The following is a 22,704-nucleotide window of genomic DNA, read 5'->3' on the forward strand; positions in this document are numbered from 1 at the left end:
TTGCACTGACACAAGTTTATACCAGAAGGATGATGCTGATTGAAATGCTTTTTATGGCAAGTGTATTTTTATTCTTTACGGTATCAACCATATTAGAGATCTGGCAGCACGACCAGTAGTATGTGATGCTTGCCATTGGAGGCTGTGTGGACATGAAAAGTTATTCCACTGACTGGCTGAAGTTATTAGTTGACATTCTTGAAGGCCATGCTTGCTAGCATGCATGGCCGCTTATTGCTAAGAACGGTTAAAGCGACATCAACCGGATTCAACTCTGTTGCATTCACATGGCAAAATGCAGTGCGAATCTAGTCAGCCACATTGTCTGGAAAGCCACCAGTCATGCTGTCAACTGCTGACACTGAAGGCAGTAACTCATTTTGAAAAAGGACCACTGTTATGTTGTTGCATACTGGCCTATGTACACAATTGTGTTGAAATGCAATTCAGAGATGGTTTGCAACATAATGTGTGGGCACACTGTAAAATAGCACATATTGCTAATGAAAGCTCACATTTTGAAATGAAATTTCCAATAGCTAAGTGGAATTGAAAGTAGTAAATGAATGAATGTGAATGAATGAATGTGATTGAATGAGCCGTTCGCTCCGGCTCTGGTCAATGCACGAAATTCCTCGCCATCGGTGGGAAACCTTGTTTGGCGACGAGGTCGTCGCGTCCCTTGTGGAACACTGAACAATGCCAAACTAGGTGGTACAGGTCAGCACGACACCTACAGCCACAGTACAGGCTCTCCATAACGTTAATATAGCCCCCTTGATGCCAGCGAGGGCCGGTAAGCCATTTACGGATGATGTCTGGCGTATAGGCGGCTTCGGCAATGATCTTATTAATGAAGATCTGCTCATACCATGTGAGAGCAGCTGAGGTATCAAGGTAACCCGGTGGTGTAACGGCCGTAAGTCGTGCACGGCTCCTCTGTTTGGCACGCTCTAGTCTGCACGTTAGGAAAGCCAAGTTGTACATATCAGCAGGGTCGTCGGTAAAGGCGGGGTATTCCAGCGGAGGAAGAAACGAGACACTCTCCCGAGCCACGTTGCGAGCGGACTGGTTCCCGTTGTCATCGCCCGTGTGTCCAGGGATCCATGGAGGCGGTTGCACACGTTGCGTGTTGAAAGGGTTCTGATTATAGAAGTAATCTGCTGTGCAGTTGGGTGGGTCGAGAATGGTTTGTGGAGCTCGCGTACAGCTTCATGTGAATCGGAAAGTATTCGCATTTTGCGCAACATGTCAGTTTGTAGCAATTGATTGCTGACCAGAACATTTTCCACATGCAGTACTGTTGCATATATGAATACTGCAACTGAATGTTTTTTCTCGCTTGTTTTCTTCTATTGCTATAATTGAACGAAGTTGCAGCTGTCTCTAAGGGACGTAAGTAAATTACTTTGCTTAACATAGCTTGAACAGCACATATGTGTCATGCTTTCTACGACACAGATTGACACAGCACAAAAGAATGAGGATGAGAAGAAGAAACACGAAACACAGGATGGGCGCTTAGTGTTTCTTCTTCTCGTCCTCGTTGTGCTGTGTCAATCTGAGTTGTAGCAAGTATGAACCAACTAGACCACACCAGAATCCTCTTAGAATGTGTCATACATTTCTTGTATATATGTCATTATATTGATACGTGCCACTGTAGAAGAAGTAGAAGCGCCTGTATCGGTAGAAAGAGAACATGGCTCTCTCTCACTCGTGCGCTCGGACCACTTAGGGACCGCCGCAGTTTTACGTGTATTCTCTGGTGGTTCTCCTTCGAATTGCTCATAACATTTTTTGGAGCAGTGCCGGGTACGCTTCCCGGCCACCGCACTCCACACAGCATCACTACGGACATCACACCTGTTCACCAGCGACCCAGCCGCCGTATCCGTGGAGAGTCGCCTGATTTTGGGCCCCTTCCGCGCCCACCAGAACGACGCAGCTTCGGCCACCTATTCCAATCGATATGGCTACTGACACCAGGTCCCCGGCGCCGACCCAGCCTAGCCCGTTGAGTCCAACTACCATAGCCACTTACACCCGGCCCCTGGCGCCAATCCTTTGCCACTCACCGCGAACACCGCCATCTTTTAACGGTGACGTGTTCGAAGTCGCTGAGGATTAGCTGGAGACCTTCGAGCGGGTTGCCTGCTACAACGGCTGGAGCGACGAGCGCAAGCTCCACAATGTATATTTTGCTCTGGAAGAGTCTGCCCGGATGTGGTTTGAAAACCACGAGACTACCCTTCCCACCTGGGAGACGTTCTGCCGGAATCTCCTGGCTGCATTCCCCAATGCTGACCGACGCGAGAAGGCTGAAGCTGCGCTGCACTCCCGAAACCAGCGCACGAACGAAAGTGTGTGCATGTACATCAAGGACATGGCCCGTCAATTCAAGCGTGCCGACCCCAACATGACGGAGGAGAACCTTCGCCATCTCATGCGAGGAGTTAAGCAGGAGCTCTTTGCAGGCCTCGTACGCAGCCCACCCTGCACTGTAGCAGAATTTCTCACCGAGGCGACCACCATGGAGACGACGCTCCAACAACGGGCCCGCCAGTACAATCGGAACATCAACAGCATTGTGCCCGAAACCTTTTCTTCGTGCCTCAGCGGCAGTGCAGACACCTTGCGCGAACTAATTCGGTCATTTGTCCGGGAGGAACTCCAGCAGTTCCGTTTGCCCCAGGTTGCACATGCGCCGCTGGCAGTGCTGACAGAAGCCATCAGGGACGAAGTGCGGCAGGTTGCGCAGGCACCTCCTGTTCCCGAAGCGCCGCCCCAGGTTGATGCCAGACCCACATATGCACCCGTTCTACATCACACTGCTGGCTACGGTCCCGCTCCTCCAATGCCTGCCATGAGCAGCATCTTCACCTGGCTAAGGTATTACCTCGACGTTTCCCATCAGTAGCACCGCCCCATATTATGCAACTGCACCTGCTACAGCTGAGCCATGTCCTCAGAAGTCGGATTTGTAGCGTACACCGGACCATAAGTCTCTGTTCTACCACTGTGAGGAGCCCGGTCATCTCTACCGAGCCTGTCCGTACCACCAAGTTGGTCATCATGGTTTTCATCCCGACGCACCTTGTCCTCAGAACGGTGAACGACCACAAGAGATTGCGGAGCATCTCTGGGCGTGCCAGAACTGTGTTTGCTCTGGAAGGCGTGAGTCCCATTTGCCTTCACCTCTTCACTGTTGTGCTTCCAGCCCCGGCTGCCTGAGTAGCTCTGCTGGCCGTTGTTCACCCAGTCCACGTCGGGAAAACTAACACTAGCAACCTCTGCAGGCAAGGCCGCTGACGTCGAGACGTGTCAAGATCCTGTATCACGTAACCATCGAGCAGACGATACCGGGACAGAGAGAGCGGCAGCGACAGTACCCGATGCGCTGCATCTGGTTTGCGGGTGATAATTGATGGCACTGAGATTACCACGCTGCTCGATACCGGTGCTGATTTTGTTATGAGCCGTGCCTTTGCTGGAGACCTTAAAAAGGTTCTGACACCATGGACAGGGACCCACATGCGCACTGCTGGTGGCCATCTAATTTCCCCTGTTGGCAAGTGCACGGCTAGAGTTGGAATTCGTGGTTTCACATACGTTGGTGAGTTTGTCGTGCTCTCCGAGTGCTATCGTGCTCTCCGAGTGCTCTTGTGCTATCGACTTCCTGCAGGCGAATGGCGCTGTGATTGACTTTAAGGACGCACGTGTCACGTTCTCGACCAAACAGGCCGTGGCCCGCTCTGGCTCCCGAGATCCTTGCAGCAACCCTCTGCACATTGTCGAGAATGACGTCACCGTGCCGCCGCGGTGCAGTGTTCTGGTGCTCGTGTGGAACGACCTATTTCACGACTACGAGGGCCTGGCGGAGGGCCATGCTCCACTGCTGCTTGAGCTGGGCCTTGTCGTTGCCCGAGGTCTCGTCCGACTATGTGACGGCCATACCCACATCCTCCTGACCAACTTTTCCAACGAATATCGGCACCTCATCAAAGGCACGGCTATTGCCTTCTTCCACAACGTTGCTGAGGTCCCAGGTTTGTGCACCAAGGGGGGACCCACTCCAGACAATGCTGGCCCACACCACGTTCCTCAGTCAGTCAAAATAAATCCGGCCCTGCCATCGCTTCAGAAGGAGCTTCTGTCGGACCTCTTGGCAGACTTTGCAGACTGTTTCACTATGTGCTCGAAGGTCGGCCGCTCTCCACTCGCCAAGCACCGTATCATCACTGATGAGACTATGCGACCAGTCTGCCAGCGCCCCTACCGTGTTTCCCCGATGGAGCGAGAAGCAATTCAGAATCAGGCTACCGAAATGCTTGCGGACGATGTCATTCAGCCGTCCACCAGCCCATGGGCATCGCCAGTGGTTCTTGCAAAAAAAAAGGACAACACTCTGCGTTTCTGTGTTGACTATTGAAAACTTAATAACTTGACCAAAAAGGATGTTTACCCACTGCCCAGTATAGACGACGCGCTCGAACGATTGCGGGATGCCCGATACTTCTCGTCATTAGATCTTAAAAGCGGGTACTGGCAAATCGAAGTGGACGAGAGAGACCGGGAGAAGACGGCTTTCGTGATGCCCGACGGCCTCTGAGTTTAAGGTGCTCCCATTTGGTCTGTGCTTAGCACCGGCCACGTTCCAACGCATGATGGACACCATTCTCTCCGGCTTGAAGTGGGAGACCTGCCTGGTGTACCTGGACGATGTCGTTATATTTTCGACCACGTTTGAGCTACACTTGGAGGGGTTGTGCATTGTGCTACAAGCACTCAAATCCGCACAACTTACCATCTAAGCCAAGAAATGCAATTTCAACTTTGAGGAACTTCGCTTTCTTGTCACGTTGTCAGCACACAAGGTGTTTGCCCGGACCCTGACAAGAAGGCCGTTCGCCGCTTTTTGGGTCTGTGCTTGTATTATCGGTGCTTTGTTGAAAATTTCTCACGTATCGCCTACCGTTAAACTCACTTACTCGCGACGACACGCCCTTCGTGTGGGGAAGTGACCAAGAGGCTACATTTGTCGAGGTTAGAAGCAGTCTACAATGTACTCCGATACTCGCCCATTTCGGTGAACACGCTGCCACGGACATCCACACTGATGCCAGCAATGTTGGCCTTGCTGTGGTACTGATCCAGTGGCAAGAAGGTGCCGAACGGGTCATCAGTTATGCCAGCCAATTATGCGCTCCGAGACCAATTATTCTACGACTGAGAAAGAGTGCGTTGCAGTGATATTTGCCATCAGCAAGTTCCGACCGTACCTCTACACGCAACCCTTCTGTGTGGTAAACGACCACCACTCGTTATGCTGGCTGGCGAGCCTCAAAGACCCCTCAGGACGCTTGGCTAGATGGAGCTTACGCTTGCAAGAATACGACTTAACAGTCGTCTACAAGTCGGGCCGTAAGCATCAGGATGCTTACTGTGTGTCGCGCGCTTATCACAATCTGTCCCAAAGAACCCGCGGGTAATTTTCCTTTCCTGTGCGCTGTTAGTACCACCGAAATGGCGCAGCTTCAGCGGGCGGACTCGGAGTTCACGCCTCTCATCGATTACCTCTAAGGCGTCTACGCTCGCATCCCGCGTGTATCTCGTCGTGGGCTCCACACCTTCACTTTACAATCTGCTGTTCTCTACAAGTGAAACTTTGCCAGCGACAAAGAAGCGTTCCTGCTTGTCGTACCATTGCAGTTGCGGCCAGAGATTTTAAGTGCCTGTCATGATGCACCCACCGCCAGCCATCACGGAGTAAGTCGTACACTCGCGCGGATTAAACAAAAGTATTATTACTTTTGTTACTCCTATCGGTGTGGGCCTACGTAAGAACATGCCGTGACTGCCAACGTCGGAAGTCTCCTCCATTGAAACCAGCCGGCTACCTGACACGGTACACTGAGAATACATCCCTTGTCAAAGGCACTGCTGCTGAAGTGGTGCAGTTCTTCATCCGCAACATTGTCCTGTGTCACGGAGCCCCCCCCCCCCCCCCCCCCCCCCGTTGTTGTTACTGACCAGGGAACTGCTTTCACTGCCCGTTTAACCCAGTCCAGTCCGTGATGACTCTGACGCACACTAGCCATCGACGTGCTACGGCCTGTCACCCACAGACAAACGGGTTGGTAGAGCGACTCAACCGTACACTAGCGGACATGATTTCTATGTATGTTGTCATCGAGCATCAAACTTGAGACACCATTCTGCCATACGTAACGTTTGCGTACAACACCGCCCTGCAGGAGACAACCCGACTGACCCCCTTTCAGCTTGTCTTCGGTCGGCAAGTGACCACTTCGTTGGATGCTATGTTGCCCATTGACCCCTACTGCGACTCTGACGCCGACCTCTACACAGACGCCTTCGTTCAGCGTGCTGAGGAAGCGCGGCAATTGGCACGCCTGCGAATTAACCGTCAACAGGAGACTGACGCCGCTAGGTACAACCTCAGACGTCACTTTGTCAGGTACGTGCCTGGCGACTTGGTGTGGGTTTGGAGACCTGTTCGTCGCCGCGGCCTTTCTGTAAAGTTTCTGCGCAGATACTTCAGCCCTTACGAAGTAGTGTGCCACATCAGTGATGTGACGTATGCAGTTGCTCCCGCACAAGCGGCTTGCTCATCGCACCGGTCGCACCGTACTGAAGTCATGCACATTGTTCGCATGAAGCCTTACCACAACAGACTACCTGACTGAACAGCAGTTCAGTGCAGCTGTGTTTTCGCGGACATTTTCCCCCTAGTCGCATCGTGGCGATGCTGCAGAAGAGAGGGCAGTGATCATGCCACTTTAGAAGAAGTAGAAGCGCCTGCATCGGTAGAAAAAGATGGTTCGCTCTCGCTCGCGCGCTTGGACCACTTAGGGACCGCCGCAGTTTTACGTGTCTTCTCTGGAGGTTATCCTTCGAATTGCTCGTAACAATATAATTTTCAAGATTTCTGGGGAAATTAATCAAGATTGCTGAGGGACATTCTTTGAAAACTGCCATGAACCAGGAAATAAATTCGATATCATAAACAAGTTTGCTCTAATGGCCAATGGCATGATTATGACACCAGTACAAGGGAAGGGTTACATACTAAAGACATGTGTTGGGTTTCTACAGGCATTAAAAACTAAAGCAGCCACCTGCACTGAAAGCTCTCAAAGATAAGTGCTAATTAATGGTTGGTTCTAGCTACAAGTACACACAGTCTGGCTGATTTTTGGGTGCCAAAACCTTACACCTGTTGGTTTGTTTGTTTTTTTTTATCCCAGGTGGTCTAAATTAATCTGGAGGCCTCCAGCATTAGTTATAGTACCATGCAGATTTGAAACATTAGACCCCACAAACTCCTACTCCTTTTCGGAGCAGTCACACGAGTCACTCCTTAATTACAACTGTAATACTGGATATGTTACAACCGAAATCAAGATTTTGGATCTCATTAGTATTCAGTAGAAAATAACTGCCTATGCTGAAGGCCACCCCAGGTGAAAACGTTCAACTGGAAATTCAACTGGGAGTAACTGGTTTCAAATGGGAGTAACTGGTCCCAGTTGGAAACCAACTGAATTTGGTTTGTACTTTGGGACCTTGAGGGGATTTAACATTGGTTCGAACAAAGTGTTCAAACTAAAGGGCCACTTTACTCAGCAAGGCTGACATCCTCCAAAGGTTGGCATAAGTGGAGCTTGTTGTGCATGCTAGTGAGCTGGTATTCCTGGCACGTACATGGCACTTGAACTTGAGGGCACCAGGGAAGCCCTGTCCTTCTTGTATATATTTAGGCATGTTCTAGGGTAGTTTTTTCAGAAAACAAGAGATAGCAGCTACAAGTTTATATTATTTTCTTCAGTGATTTGTGCTCTTTCCACTGTACTTCAGCTATTTCATGCTGAAGGACTAGATTTTAGGCCACTCTTGGTCTTTTTTTTTCTCTATAAAATGCACAGTTCACAGCACATGCCACTTTTTGGCTCAGGATATTCCTACATGATTGTATGAAATATATTAAGAGAGTTGGCTTTCTGTCTTGATCTCGTTTTGAAACTAATGGTGCTGTTGTAGCAAAAAATCTGGCTTGAGATAAATGAGATGAGAGTAAAAAATAAATTCACCACAGAGTTTTTCTCTGTGCCAAAAATTCCTGACCCATTTATTTCGTAGACGCCACATCCATAGTCAACATTCAACTCATTGTGCTTCTTTACCAGTTGTTAAGCTTCCTAGTCTTTTTTGAGCCTTGCTGCACTGCTTGGTCAGTAAAGTAGCTCGACGCTGGTCAGCTTCTTTCAGACAGCGGAGAGCGTTTAGGTTCTTGGGGCATTTAAGCTAACCTGAGGCCGTGTCTCTTGCTATGTTTCCATCGTTGAATGTTATCACAGGATCTTGAGTTGAAACCTATATTTGCTTGCTCCCAGATAATGTGACTCAGACTAAGAGGCTAACATGCACGCTAGGAGCTTTGTGATTCTTGCCATATGTGTTTTTATTACAACTGAACTGAGAGGCATACAGTTTTGGTTATGGAGTTGGGTTTCAAAAGGCAGGTAAAACATTGCCACCACTCACCTCCTCTTTTTGAAAACTATTCTTTAAGTGGAACTGTGCTCCACAGAAAATGCACGATACTTGAAAAGATGCAGAAAAGAATGTACTTTCAGAAATCCAGCAAAAGCCTTTTTTTTTTGGCTTAATTTGTCAAAAATAAAGAAACTAGTATAGCACATAAAAGGCTACAGCTATGCTAGTGGAAGAAGATTCTGATTCCGAAGTTTCCAAACTTCTTCTAAGAGCAAGTTGGTTGAGATCCGTGATTGCTGAGCACCGTGAATATGAAACACGCAGAGAGGAAAGGACAGAACCAAGCTGATAGTAAGTGCTTGGTCTTGTCCTTTCTTCTCTAAGTGTTTGGTCTTTGTGGTGCTCAACCATCCTCCTCTTTGTAGGAAGGATAACTCATTGGCCTCCTTTTCATGGCATTAAAAGGCTTCATAATCCTGAATTCATCATAATAACTACTCTGACTGCCGTTCAATCTCTCATTGGTACAAGCTATGCACCTCATATCCTAATTATGAAAAAAAACACTGATGGAGTGCTTGCCTCAGCCATTTTGTAGTTTTATGGAGCCTTAATTTGCCAGTTTTTCCTGCTTACTAGAGCACCCCGAGCACGGGGGAAAGAGGAGCACCTACAAAATTACGGGGAAATTGTTAACCATTACAAATTGGGATGTAGGCTGGTACCCCTACCAGACCCAAAATTAAACAATAGAGAAGCTGTCGCGTGGAGGCGGCTACAAAACAATACATTTATGAACCCGGTGTGGGCTTACCACGTGTACACAGAGCTGAGGTCACAGGATCGATGCACACACCGTTGGGGCGAGAGGGACCCTCGACCACATAATTTGGGAGTGCCCAAATTCTCCCGGGGCGGGCAAAAATATTGATAGTAGAGAAGCCTAGGAGATCCTGTTAATAAGCCTGGACCCTGAGCTCCAGCGCAACATCATCCATCTGGCGGAAGAGGCCGCTACCAGTCAAGGACTGCCAGCCAGCCTTGAACCGCAGACACGAAACTCCGTCTCCCAGGCCTGCGTGCCACGGGCTGGGAGAGTAAAGACTGGGATTGATTGATTGATACGTCGATCAATCAATCAATCCTGCTTACTTTTTGTCATCATATTTCTATACAAAGTAGAATAGGCAAGAAAAAAGAAATAAAAATAATTTCCCCGCGCGCATCTTTCTGTACAGTGGGTACGGTGCCATTTTATTTGCAGCATGTTTGATTTTGCAATTGGACTGTACGAAGTCTAGTTGGACTTATACCAGTGCTTATCAGTAGTACAGGTGTGAGATGCTCAGCTCATGACAACAGCCACCATGCATGCTATAGTCTGTGTGCACGACACTCACTGCAGCCCACAGGGGTGTGATCTCTCAGGAGCATCAAAGGGCACATATGACTCCATCACTTCTTGCAGTCTTGTGGCAGTTATCACTTGAAATTAAGCTTTCTTTTTAATGAATTTGATTGCTCAAATTGTTTATTTTTAAACTTTGGGCATTCATTGTCAGTTTGAGGCAGTTGGCAGCTGTATTTGCTATGTTAATGCAAGCTGCAGGAAGATGCATATCATTTCGAAAGCTTATTGGCTCACATTTGTTGATGATCTATTCTTTTTCAGACTGCGCCATTGGTCGTTATAGCCTTTTGTGTTGACTGTCATGCAGTTTGAGCACTTCCCATTATTTCAGATTCGGCGATTCACAGATTGAAGAGGACACTTGGTGAGAATGTGAACCGTGAGATCATCACACTCAAGATGGAAATCCAGCAAATTATAAAAGGTATAGTTGCACGATAATACATCAACCATGAATCTATTCAAGGCTTAGGCTTTAGCTAGAGCACTGCATATTGTGTATTGTTAGATGTAGGAGTGTTTTTGCAGGCTGCAGCAAGACTGATTAAAACACAATGTTTGAGACATGTCATGCTACAGTCAAAAAACTTTGGATTCTTTTAAGGCTTATTTGCCAGATGCATGCATTGTGCAGCTACGGCTGCACTTATTTATCTCGTGCTTTTGTATTTGTCATCACATGTGACCTGATTTTTCTATTTTTACTCAGGAAACTTCAGCTCCTTCATGCAAAAGGAGATCTTTGAGCAGCCGGAGTCTGTGATCAACACCATGAGAGGACGATTAAGTTTTGAGAAAGAGACTGTGGTTCTGGGGGGCATCAAAGACTACATCGCAGAGGTCAAGCGTTGCAGACGACTGCTGCTCATTGGCTGCGGCACCAGCTACCATAGTGCCATAGCTGTAAGTTGTGCTGCACCTCCTCCGTCGTCTTCTTTCTTTAGCTCTGAATGTTAGCCAGAGACCTTTCCTGCACATTGAAAATCTCTTCAAAGGCATATCTGGGCTGAGTCAGGAACACGTTGGCATCAGCCCACTGTAGTATTGCTTGCATTTCCCAAGTTCTTTGTCCACCTCAAGGACCAGTGCTTTTGTCTACAAGTCCTGCTGTACAAATGATGCTTAACCTGAAGCTTATTTAGTGAGCAGAATATGGTACATGCATTCTGTTAAATCTTTTAGCCAAGTCATTCATGCAGGTCACTCCTGGTGACGAGCCGTACCTGGTAAAGACAGAGCTGTTGATTTTTTTTCCAACGTGCTAAAAATGATGGCTTTACATTTCTGATTCTTGGCTCAGCTAAGCATAGTGTCTTTTCTCCTTTTGGCGTACGAGCTCTCTATTGTTTCCTTGTTTACCTTTTTCAGACACGTCAAATCTTGGAAGAACTCACAGAGTTGCCTGTTATGGTGGAGTTAGCCAGCGACTTCTTAGACCGCAACACTCCTGTGTTCAGAGATGATGTCTGCTTCTTCATTTCCCAGTCTGGTACACACAGTTAATACCTGCTCTACAAATTAACTCTCTTGTGTTTTGTAGCAATGGTAAAATTTTACCAGTCAAAAGTGCTTACTCAAGAGCCTTTTTTTTTTTTTTGCACAGTTGTGGTCTAAACAAATATCTAAGACGAGAGAGAGGACAAGTTACAAGCACTGGTTAGCAGCTGTATTTACTGCAGACGAACAAATTTATAAATGAGCACACAGTGCATGGAAAAACATAAATAGATCCCCATGCATTTGACAACTAAAAACGCTGGCTGAACAGCTTAATCTCTTGCTTGCGAATTGTTCCTAGTTGTTAAAAACTTTGTAATATGCTTACTATGTTCTATAATCACTCATGTATTATTTTCTGAACTTTCTTTTATGGTAAAATTTAGTTGGTTGTCAGCACCTGTTCTTTCTTCTTCTCATTGTCTGTTTTGCTGAATTAGTACTAGTAAATTTGGACCAGTTTGCCCACATTTCTGTATTGATGCTTTTTTGTATTCACCAGTAGAGAAACTGAAAAACGTAAATCCTAGGCACTGTTTATTTCAAGTGTTGCTCATACATTTATGATGATGATTTAAAAAGGAAGGCAGATTTGACGTGTTGAGATATACCAGGTGTTCCAGTGAAGCCGGTCACGAATAATTAAAAAGGTTTTAGAGATAGAGAAGCTTTCTTTGGAATAATAATACCTGTGTTGGCGGGTGTACAAAAATAGGAGAATCATGTTAACTAGTAAAGTGATTAACTAAATTCAAAGTAGTTCACTGTTTAACTATTACCAATAGGCACCTGATTGCAATTAGATTTGTAGCTAGTCATTAGTTACAGCCATATCAGTTTTTGAAATTTGGAAATTCTATTACCCTCACCAGAGTGGCTCGACTAATTTGGGTAATTTCTCATGCCATTTGAAAACCACAAGCGTACAGGAGGGCACAAAGTGATGTCAATAAAATATCGACCCTCTATAACGTACATGCAACGTGACATTCTCTGCCCCGCCTGCACTGGAGCAGCAAAGTGGCGAGGGGCAGAGAGCACTGCACTACGGGTGTGGCTGAGATTGTCGCGTGGAGATTGTCACTTGGCATAACATGCAGGCAACAGCATTTTATTGAATGGGCCTTTCTCTGCTTTGATGTTTTAAGTGAAGCAAAGCAGTTGTGTGCTGCATTCAGCCAAGGGTGAACAATGAACAGCAGATTTCTTCATGCATAAAGACAGGTTGCATCGGGCGCAGTTTTTGTGCGCAGTGGCCAACCTGATCTGAGAAGATGACGTGCTTTCTCCTGGCCTATGTACTGCAATTGAAAAGTTGCGTCTCAGTGTTCTGGGATATGAAGCAAGTCGAATCTACCTTGTGTTTGGTGTACATTCGTGCAAAGGGCAGAAATTTAAGTTAGTTACTTGAAGACAAGTGGCTCATCGAAGACAATGCCTTCTATAAATGAAGATATAGAAGGAAGTCGTGGCCATGTGGTTGTCATACCAGTACACAGAAAATAGCTCATTATCCACTGTGCATGTTAATGCTTCTTAAAAGTCCTGTATGTTTGTATTTGCTTTTCTGCTTCTTAAATTTGGATGGCAGCTGGAAGGCCTGTTATTTCTGACTGCTACCTTTAGCAGGGTTCTATATTTGGTCAGCATCACTATCTTTAGGCAATTGAAAAAGTGGGAGCTTACTTGAATATACTGAAATAGCGTTCTCCTGTGAAGTGTAAATTCCATTATTTCAGCGCGCATGTTGTACACTTAACTGGTATATTGCTGTCCTGTACATTAGACGGATCTTCTCCGGTGGCTTCTTGACATATTCATTCATTCATTATTTCCTATTCTCATGGATGGATGAAGCTGAGGTAAAAGCTGCATGCAAGCAGCTTGAAGAACCCTCAACTCCCGTACAAACAACAGCAATGGAAGATATACACACAGTATAAGGAGCACTTTCACAGTGTGACAAATCCTAATGGGTATAATACTATGAAAAAATGTATATAACACAAGGATAATAAAAAAGTGATTGCTTTAAAAAAAAAGATATAATAATGTAGCGTCAGATGCATAGACCTCCTTCGCCCCGCGACGTCACGAAGATGCGGTGGCGCTGATGTTAGCAGCGACTTTCGCATGGTAGGCAAAACAGGTTCCGCTTGCCCGTGCCTACCGCAGCTACCGGCGGCTGCTTCAAGCCTGTGCACTGCAGAAGCAGCATGTATTGATGTATTGACCAGCTGCGTCACTTCTGGATCCGCGTAGTAGCATAGAAAAAAATTTAAATTAGTCTCGATAGGTTTTTCGCACATAAATGCCGCATTCGGAAACTGGCTAACAGGCATTGCGCCACGTATAGTAAAGCGCGAAGTCTGGGAGTCGATAGACACTGCCACTCAATGCACTTAATAGCATGCAAGTTACTGCGTTCATTCACCTGAATATCAGGATAGTAGGCTGATAATTGCTCAGTGAAAAAAAAGACATATGTAGCTGCACACGTACTTATCACCTTGAGCCTGAGTGCACGGGGTGCCGGCAGGTTCACTCGCCCCCAACGAATGCGTTCTTTTGTTAATAGCACAGCATGGTTTAATGGTGCGTTTTATGGCATTTAATATTTACTTGAAACTGTTTCTAGATATGACGACGTAATTATTTGATTCGAGTACAAAGAAGTCTGGTAAGTTGTGTCAATCTTGCGCGGTCACGTTGGTGTGCTTAGAATAGCGTACCTTAAGTGTGCCAAACGCCATATGCTTTTTCATTGCATCATGCATGTGTCATGCTTCATGAGGTAGTATATGATCGCGAAGCTTGTTTGGAAAGAAGCAGCCGCAGGCGTGCTACTAACAGACACGTGGCGAGATTGAGAGGGGACGTGGCAATGAAAACTGTTTTCGCTATTTATGCATGCGATATGTAACTAAACTTGGTGCAAATATGAAATTCCTACGCTAGTTTCAGTAATTCCTTTTATTCATAGCTATACCTGGTGCAGTTCTGGGTAATTATAATTAACAACCTCGTCAAGTCACCCCAAGGTCTTAAATAACTGAGTAGATAGTGTCCATTTTTTTATGCCAGCATGTACACAAAGCCCTGTTCAGTATGATGACGCGATTAGATCTTTTTCAAGATGATTAGTACTTATGCATGCATAGTTACATGAAAACGTTTCTTACAAAAATACAGTACTGCACGTGTAGGAAAAAGAGATATATTATGCTCTTCAATGTCTCATGAATAGTTTGCGACAAATTGAATCATTTGATTTTCATGCAAATTACGAAGGTTAGTGATCCAGTCGCAGAAAATTTTAGAGGTCAGAAAACGAACCTTAAAGTTTATTCTCTCGTTTACGGCCTCTTTGCTTCCGCTTTTATCAAAGAAATGCGGCACTGCAATCAAAGAAATTACCTCACAATTTTTGACGACCACACATCTAAAAAGCGTAATTTATAAATTTGTACTCAATATTTTGCTATAATTTTTCGTCACGAAACAAGACTCCAGGGCTAGGAAAGAAAATAATTCTAGAAATAAAAAATTTTCACCAAATCGACCAGCTTAACAAGAGCACAAGTCGGCCTGGCTGGTGCGTGGTCATGCGGCTAAAAACAGTGCTAAGCGAGACAGGGGAGATCAGGGACACGACGCTGTCCCCACTTTTTGCACAGCGCGACACGTATGCCGATGAGCGCACGTCTGCTCCGACGAAGCAACGCCAGCACTTCCCCTCACTATTGTCTCGAAGTAAAATCATTCCGGATAGTGCAGAGTGTCAAAATTTATTTCATTCAATGCCTAGCGTATAAATCAACAGCAGAAACGCTTTCTACATCTTTACTACTAACCAAATATATAAAAATCACAGTGGCAAACTAGTTCTCTGAATACGCCGCACGTGGCCAACGCAAGCTCGTGTACTTCGACAAATTACTAAGTTCGAAGCATCAACCATTGCTATGATTCGCAGAAACTGGAAACGCACCTACAGCCCTTGAAAACCCGCGCTCAACACCTATCCGCAACGCCACTCCCTGACCTTTTGCCTACCACGAGCCCGCTAGCGACTGCAGCGCCACCTCGTTTGTTTACAAACATGCAGGAGGTCTATAGCAAGTGGTGAGCATATTGATTAGAGGCAACATTTCATGAGCAACTTGAATTCTGACAGAGTTTGGTTGAGAATTTCTATGCCTCTATTGTGCAAACTATTTAGAAGTTTGGGCAGGCGACACTGAAGCATTTGATCACCATAATTAGTATGGAATCTGGGAACTTTCCATGCATCTGTATGACGAGTTAGTCGTGCTGGTGCAGGCTGCTCCAAGTTTGCTATATCAGTGAATGTCATGCAATGTTTTCGAGAACTAAAATAAAAATGTTTTAAGTCTTTGATTATAGATTTGTGTGCTTTGTATACCTACCCTATACAAAGCACACAGGTTCAGTGTGCTTTGTATAGGGTAGGTTTTCAATAACACAAAAGATTTTTTTTGCAAAAATAGATGTTTGATAATATATTGGATTCGGTTGTCGAGCCCCATACCAAATGGCAATGCTGTATGTGGGAGGAAAATAACCCAGGTGAAAATTTCTAACTGGTTTCCAACTGGTCCCAGTCCATCTGGTTTAAGGAACAGATTTCCAGTTGCAACTGGGACCAGTTGCATCTGGGAACAGTTGCATCTGGAACCAGTTGCAATCTCAGATGCAACTGGAACCCATTTCAATCCCAGATGCATCTGGGGCCCGTTGCAATCCCAGATGCGGCGGGGGCCTAATGCAGCCCATTCACACACGTTTCCACGGGAGCGTCGGGACATCCAAGCACTCTAGCTAGCTCAAATACATTTGAGTAAGCGAGTGTGCATGGTCGTCACAGGAGATCAAAACACTGAAGATAAGTTTTGAGTGCATCAATGTTTATTGCCCTTTGCACCTTCATTGAATCTTGAATCTTCTCGCTGAGCCCGTTCGTCATGTTTTAAGACAGCTGCGGTGGCATTAATACTCTTCTGCCGAGCTCAATAGGTCAGGGTTGCTGCAAACCAAAACATAATAGTTCATTTTTATAGGTGACAAGAGCACACAGCAAGTACAAATAAAATTTACCCTCTTTACCCACGCAAGTCTATGAGGCGTCCAGGGGTGCTCTCTGCAGCATTAAGACGCAATCGTGCTGAGCGGAGTTCGCTTCCACATGCACTTCGGCACACGATCCGAACGCATGCCTACTTCTCGTATAGTAGAGATCAGTTGCATACATCACCAGCCTTTGTTTCAATGAACAGCTAGTTTGGAAAAACAGCCAAACGAGTTAGCATAAAAATATAACTTGCCACTAAATGCGTTAGAATTTTTTCATTACGATAGCAAAAATAGCATAAAATACACTTAAATGAGCAAACTGAGTAGGCATCTGGAAAGGGCATGATTCCATCCAGTGAAAACGACTTGTAGTCCTAATTGGTATTGACGGGTCCACTTCACCGAGTAGTCAAAGCAAGCAAACTCTCTTCCTTCAGCACTATCAAGGAAAGAACTGCTGAACAATCTCGCCAACAATAGTATGCGAAAAATTAATTCTATGTCGAGGTTCTTCAAACACAACGTTCCCACGGAACATGATGAGAAATTCCACACGCCATTCGCGCGACCATTGCCGCAATGACTACCCTAGCACGGACAGTGTGTGCGAAACTGACGTTTGTTTCGGCAACTTTTTTTACTTACTACTCTGTTTTCACTAGCATAAAAAATAAGTTAATAATTTTTAAATTGTAATGAATTACTTTTCTCATAGCTGCAATTGTCATGCATAGTTTGTGCTATTATTGACAAAATACATTGTGAACGTCAACGCGATGGCGGCGTAGAGAATGACACCCACACCCGGTCCGCTGATGGCTGAAGACACAGCATGTCGCGGAAGTCACGGTCTTGGAAGTTCGTTTTGGGATGGTTCGGCAATTATAAATAAATAAATAAATATAATGTTACCATGTCCGAAACGCCTATGTCACAAAAAGGTTGAGACAGAAAGAGAACAGGCTTAATAAAACAAAAAAAAATTAAGCAGTAATGCGTGCACACGATATTTTCGCAGCATATGCGTGTCGACACATGTTTTGAGGGAAGTGGTGTTATTCGCCAGGAGAGCGCCTACGGGCGTTTTCAAATGCATTGTACAGAGTGCAATCGGAATGATGTTCGCCAATAAGCCAGCTTCCATCTAATTTCGCATTACGTTCACTTCTGCGCCTAATGACTGTGCAATGTGCTGAGCCGCAGCAGCATTTATTTCCTTCTCGACGTCCCTTCAAGCAGTAAAAAAACTTGCCATTTGGTTTTAACCCACGACCAGTTCTGCCCAGTTGGCCCTCAATTGGGAATTTTTGCTTCCCACTTGACCCACAAATGGAACCACTTCTCAGTTGGCTCTCTTCACTGCTTGGCTCTCAACTGGGAATTGATGTTTCCCAGTTGGTGGAAAACTTGACCAATTGCCTCCCACTTGGTCCCCAAGTGGGACCAGTTGGGCTCCATCTGGGTGTCCAAGTGGAACCAGTTGACTTCTAACTGGTACCAGTTGGTCTCCAACTGGTTTCCAACTGGGACCAGTTACTCCCAGTTGAAACCAATTACTCCCAATTGAATTTCCAGTTGAAGATTTTCACCTGGGAATTTATGTATTATAAATTACAAGCTTTACTTGCAAGCTTTAAATGCAAGAATTTCTAATGCCACCTTGCTACAGCCATGCATAAAAATATATAATCAGCCAAGGCGGTCGGATTTCGATGGAGAGGCTCATGTACTGTGCAATGTCAGTTCATGTTAAAGAACCCCAGGTGGTCGAAATTTCCGGAGCCCTTCACTACGCCGTCCCTCATAGCCTGAGTTGCTTGGGGAGTTTAAACCCCCATAAACCATAACCATAAATGTTACTGAACAAAATCGTTTTCAGTTAGGTCTTTTATCATTTGTTTATTAATACAAGTCATTCTGCTTTGTGTTGTTGCACGGAATAGACAGCAGAGCAAAGCTGATAAGAAAATGCAGCATGCTGTGAGAATAGGCTTGTTTTATTTTGAACTATTCAATCCACACTCGTGTCAAAAATGTCAAATGGTACGTGCCGCATAAGTGTATATGGTGCCTCTGCACCATAAACAAAAGCCTTAACTTTAAAACTTTAGTTTGTTACTAAATACAGTGCCTCGTAAAACACCACGCAGTATTAAAGCTTAAAAATATATTGCAGGATATCCTTAAAAATGTAGTTCTGGTCACACCAATCTAGTTTCCTTGCTTAAGCTTGTTCTTTTTGTTTTGCTGGTAACTGAAGAATGCCTGGTGCTAACGTTTGTTTTTTTCCACCCTGCAGGTGAGACTGCAGACACTCTCATGGCACTACGCTATTGCAAACAGCGTGGTGCCCTGATTGTCGGTATTACTAATACTGTTGGGTCCAGCATCTGCCGTGAAAGCCACTGTGGTGTTCACATCAATGCAGGCCCAGAGATTGGTGCGGCCAGCACCAAGGTCAGTGCACTTTCTTGTAGCTGAACCTGGTGTATGCAGCTTAATTTAATGTGGTTCTTGTGGCACAATCTCAAGAGTTGTTTTTGATTAGAATTAGACTTGCCACACTATAGCACTTGGCTTCACTGATCACTCTTCTGTCAAAAAGTGTTGTACAATGAGATCAGTTTTTTGCTTTCATTCTTGTGAAACTTTACCACATTGCTGATACACCTCAACAAGAGCTCTGCTAACACATTTTGTTTTATGTGTCATACAATTCCAAATGAAGCCTGTTCAATAAAACCTATACAATAATTGAACTGGTTAACTAGAGCACACTGCAGGTTGCACTTGCAGAATAGTTTAAAAAGAATGAGATAAGCACACCAGGAATGTTTCATAAGCGTCCTGGTCCTCTGAACCAACTATTGCTTTTCTTAACTATTAAAACATATAGCTTTTAGTAGTGCTATTTTTATTGATTAATTTTGTCAGAATTGAAGGCCCCAATAATTTAAGTAATATTCTTTTACTGCTGTTTAGTTGGGATATGTGCAGTTTCTTCACTAACACATACTGGCTAGCTAGTTGGGGACATCAAATAGAATGTGTAGTACAACTGCACAAATAAACAGGGACACAGGCAAGAAAAACAAGGCAAGGTGTGAACTTGAGCTGAGGTTTACTACTCCCACGTCAAATACATACACAACAGCGTAAATGGCCACCGCGGGGACTGAGTGGTTATGATGCTTGACTGTTGGCCTGAAAGACGCGGGTTCGATCCCAGCCGAGGCGGTCGCATTTCTATGGCGGCGAAATGCTAGAGGTCTGTGTACTGTGCGATTTCTGTTCTGTGCATAATAAAGAACCCCAGGTGATTGAAACTGTCCAGAGCCCTCTATTATAGCGTCCCTCATAGCCTGAGTCACTTTGGGGCATTAAAACAGCACATCAGCTATATTACTGACAAAGCTAATTGTGTTCTGTCCTATTTACGACAGAGTTTACCATTAGCTTCTACTTCTCTTAAGTCTCTTGCCTACGCAACATTAGTTCATCCAAAGCTGGAATATGCATGTGCAGTATGGGACCCTCTCATTTGTTACTTGACTAAAACACTGAATCTAACTATGCGATTTTGTACTGATTCAATCCACTCATGTTTTTATCATTCTAGTGTCACTGGCATGAAATGTGAAGCTAACATGCCTGTCCTTGAGATGCAACACAAAATTTACAGACTGAGCCTCTTTTACAAATTTGTTTACTTGCCCTCCCAGATTTAAAACCAGCTTACCAAGTCTCCTTTCACATCAGTGATGTTAAAGCTATTTATTTTAATCTCGCAAATACCACTGTGCACTTGCATTCTTTCTTTTTTGAGACAGCAGTCGACTGGAATGGCCTGCCTGTCGATGCTGCACCCCACACCATTAGTGTCTATTTCGAAAACGCCACAGAAATGCGTGTTTTGTTTTAACCCCTTTTGTCATTCATATCCGATTCTTTTTGTATATTGTATTGTATTTTTCCTCATGTAAAACCTCTATTAGGGCATTTGAGGTGTACACTAAATAAATATTTGACATGCCTGAGTAGTAAACCTTGAAGTCTGTTGCTCCTTGCCTGTGTCCTCATTTGTTTGTGCAGTTGCACTATGCATTGTATTTCTTTAGTAATGTGTCAATGTTTTTTATTTCCTGTGCAGTAGTTTCCCACAAATTATATATTACAGAAGGGGCCATATTTAGATGGTACTAGCATGAGGGCATGGCACTTTATGAAACAAACATTACTTGGTGGGAGATTGCGCCTTTGTTGCCAGGTTCCTTGTGTACAGTCTATTTTTTCATCATTAATCCAGCTGAAAAGCCACGCCTGCTTCATTAATTTTTTTTGTATGTGTGCTTGTACAGCAGTAAGTAACTTCCTGCATTTGTTTCTAACTTTTATTATTGCCCCTTTTTTTTCTCGCAGGCATATACAAGTCAGTTTGTCTCTCTTGTAATGTTTTCCTTGATGATGTGGGAGGGCCGTATTTCCATGCAACCCCGGCGCACTGAAATCATTCAAGGTCTTCACAGACTTTCAGGTACATACATTGCACCTCTCTAACTCTCTTATAACATATGCAGTACCTTAGTGTCTCCTGTGAGTTTCATGTCTACCAAAGAGTATTTGCATGAAGAGGGTCTTATTGATGAGCATACATGCTAATAATTGATAGAGCAGCTCCTCCTTGGCTACCTTTTAAAGGTATACTCCATCAAAGCAGTATGTCCAATTACATATAGCAGGCATCTACTCAGAAATTGAATGCATTTGTCTTTTATCTAAATGAGAACTTTAAAAACAGGTGAAAAGTTAAGTACCAGTTGTTTGTTGCTTACTAAAGGGGGAAAATCTCAATGTGAAGTCGGTTTGGAAGTCGGTCGGAAAGAGATTATGAAACGATATTTACTGCGGTTAGGAAAAGCGCGTGAGTGATACGTATTCCATCACTCATCACCACATTTTCAACACTCTTAGACATTTTTAAGCTAGCTTCATCGATACCGAAGATATTGACAGTTAAAAATGATACTCCTCCTCTCCCCCTCTAATCGTATACACCCACATGTGTCATAAAAAGGATTTAAAAAAACAGGTTGAGTCTGCACCCTGCCATGCCCCATCCCCCGCATCACTTGGGCACGCTGCCTAATGCTGTCTTTCGCTGCCTTTAAGCTGTCTTTCGAGCATATCAAATATGCAGAATTCAGAGAAACAAAAAAAGATTGCTTGACTGTCAAGTTCCTGTGCTAACTCACCATACACATGGCGCATGTGTGGGTAACAATTATTTCGTGATGAGGCTCTGTTCTCTGAGTCATGCAAGTTGTTTGTCAGAAAATATTCTACGCTCTGAATTTTGCAGAACAAGGTAGATTGCTCCTTATAGTTGTTTCTTCAGACAGATGTTCGAATAATGGAATGCAAAACAAGCTCCCTGTGCTGCCACCACGGTTGGCGGGCATGGTATACTACAGACAGGCATTAAAAGGTTATGAATGTGCTAGAAGAAAAAACATGGCTTAGCTTCTAAGTGATGCAAGTGCCACATGTTACTGAGCACAGTTTTCGTTTGCTGCCGCCATGCTTCACTAGTGACTACTCACGAGACAACTCACAATGATGTAATGGCAATCCCTTGTTTAGAAAACATACTGGAGTTTAACTGTGTTTGCTTCAGGTTTGCACTAACTAGCATTGAGGTGCAGCCTAGAAGTTTCCCTGTCCTTACAGATCAGTATTGTATTCTGCCTTCATGGTGGCCGAGTGGTTATGGTGCTTGGCTGCTGACTCGAAAGACACGAGTTCAATCCCCGCCATGGTGGTTGCATTTCAATGGAGGCGAAATGCTAGAAGCCTGTGTACTGTGCGATTTCAGTGCACATTAAAGAACTCCAGGTGGTCAAAATTATTTGGAGCCCTCCACTGTGGTGTCCCTGATAGCCTGAGTTGCTTTGTGACGTTTAACCCCATAAAACCAGCTCTGTATTCTATTGTCCCCTGAGGCTCTTCTGCACAAAAAGCTTATGCTCTCACGCTTTTCCTGACAGCTCTTTGAGGGCTCACTGTTTAAACTCATTTGAGTTTTTACATTCTGCTGCTCTGGCGGTGTGACCTTGTGAAAGCAGCTTGCATTCAGTATGGTACGGGTGGCAAGGAAAGCATAATACACATTTGCTGTTAAGGAC

General features: G+C 44.9%; 1 protein-coding gene, 1 long non-coding RNA gene and 1 pseudogene across 2 annotated transcripts; 2 read left to right on the plus strand and 1 right to left on the minus strand.

The window, feature by feature from the left end:
- Positions 1-780: 780 nt before the first annotated feature.
- LOC144115274 (uncharacterized) lies at positions 781-3,238 on the plus strand (annotated as a pseudogene).
- Positions 3,239-3,395: 157 nt separating this feature from the next.
- On the plus strand, positions 3,396-21,240 carry LOC144115277 (glutamine--fructose-6-phosphate aminotransferase [isomerizing] 2-like). Its single transcript, XM_077649599.1, has 7 exons — positions 3,396-3,409; positions 3,778-4,049; positions 10,263-10,355; positions 10,641-10,834; positions 11,300-11,420; positions 18,822-18,979; positions 20,942-21,240. Exons 1-7 carry the CDS (start codon positions 3,396-3,398, stop codon positions 21,077-21,079), a joined length of 990 nt encoding a protein of 329 aa, XP_077505725.1. The 3' UTR covers positions 21,080-21,240.
- On the minus strand, positions 16,336-18,815 carry LOC144114417 (uncharacterized). The gene is made up of 2 exons (XR_013311036.1): positions 16,547-18,815; positions 16,336-16,475 (listed from the first exon to the last, which is right to left on the minus strand). It is a non-coding gene; the product is annotated as an uncharacterized LOC144114417 (long non-coding RNA).
- Positions 21,241-22,704: the final 1,464 nt, after the last annotated feature.

The sequence above is a fragment of the Amblyomma americanum genome, chromosome 1, assembly GCF_052857255.1.
Source record: "Amblyomma americanum isolate KBUSLIRL-KWMA chromosome 1, ASM5285725v1, whole genome shotgun sequence".
NCBI lineage: Eukaryota > Metazoa > Arthropoda > Arachnida > Ixodida > Ixodidae > Amblyomma > Amblyomma americanum.

Bases quoted from the DNA above. Each gene is read 5' to 3' on its own strand.
- LOC144115277 (XM_077649599.1), top strand. The intron at 10,835-11,299 runs GTAAGTTGTGCT...TACCTTTTTCAG, and splicing joins GCTACCATAGTGCCATAGCT to ACACGTCAAATCTTGGAAGA. The intron at 18,980-20,941 runs GTCAGTGCACTT...TTTTTCTCGCAG, and splicing joins TTGGTGCGGCCAGCACCAAG to GCATATACAAGTCAGTTTGT.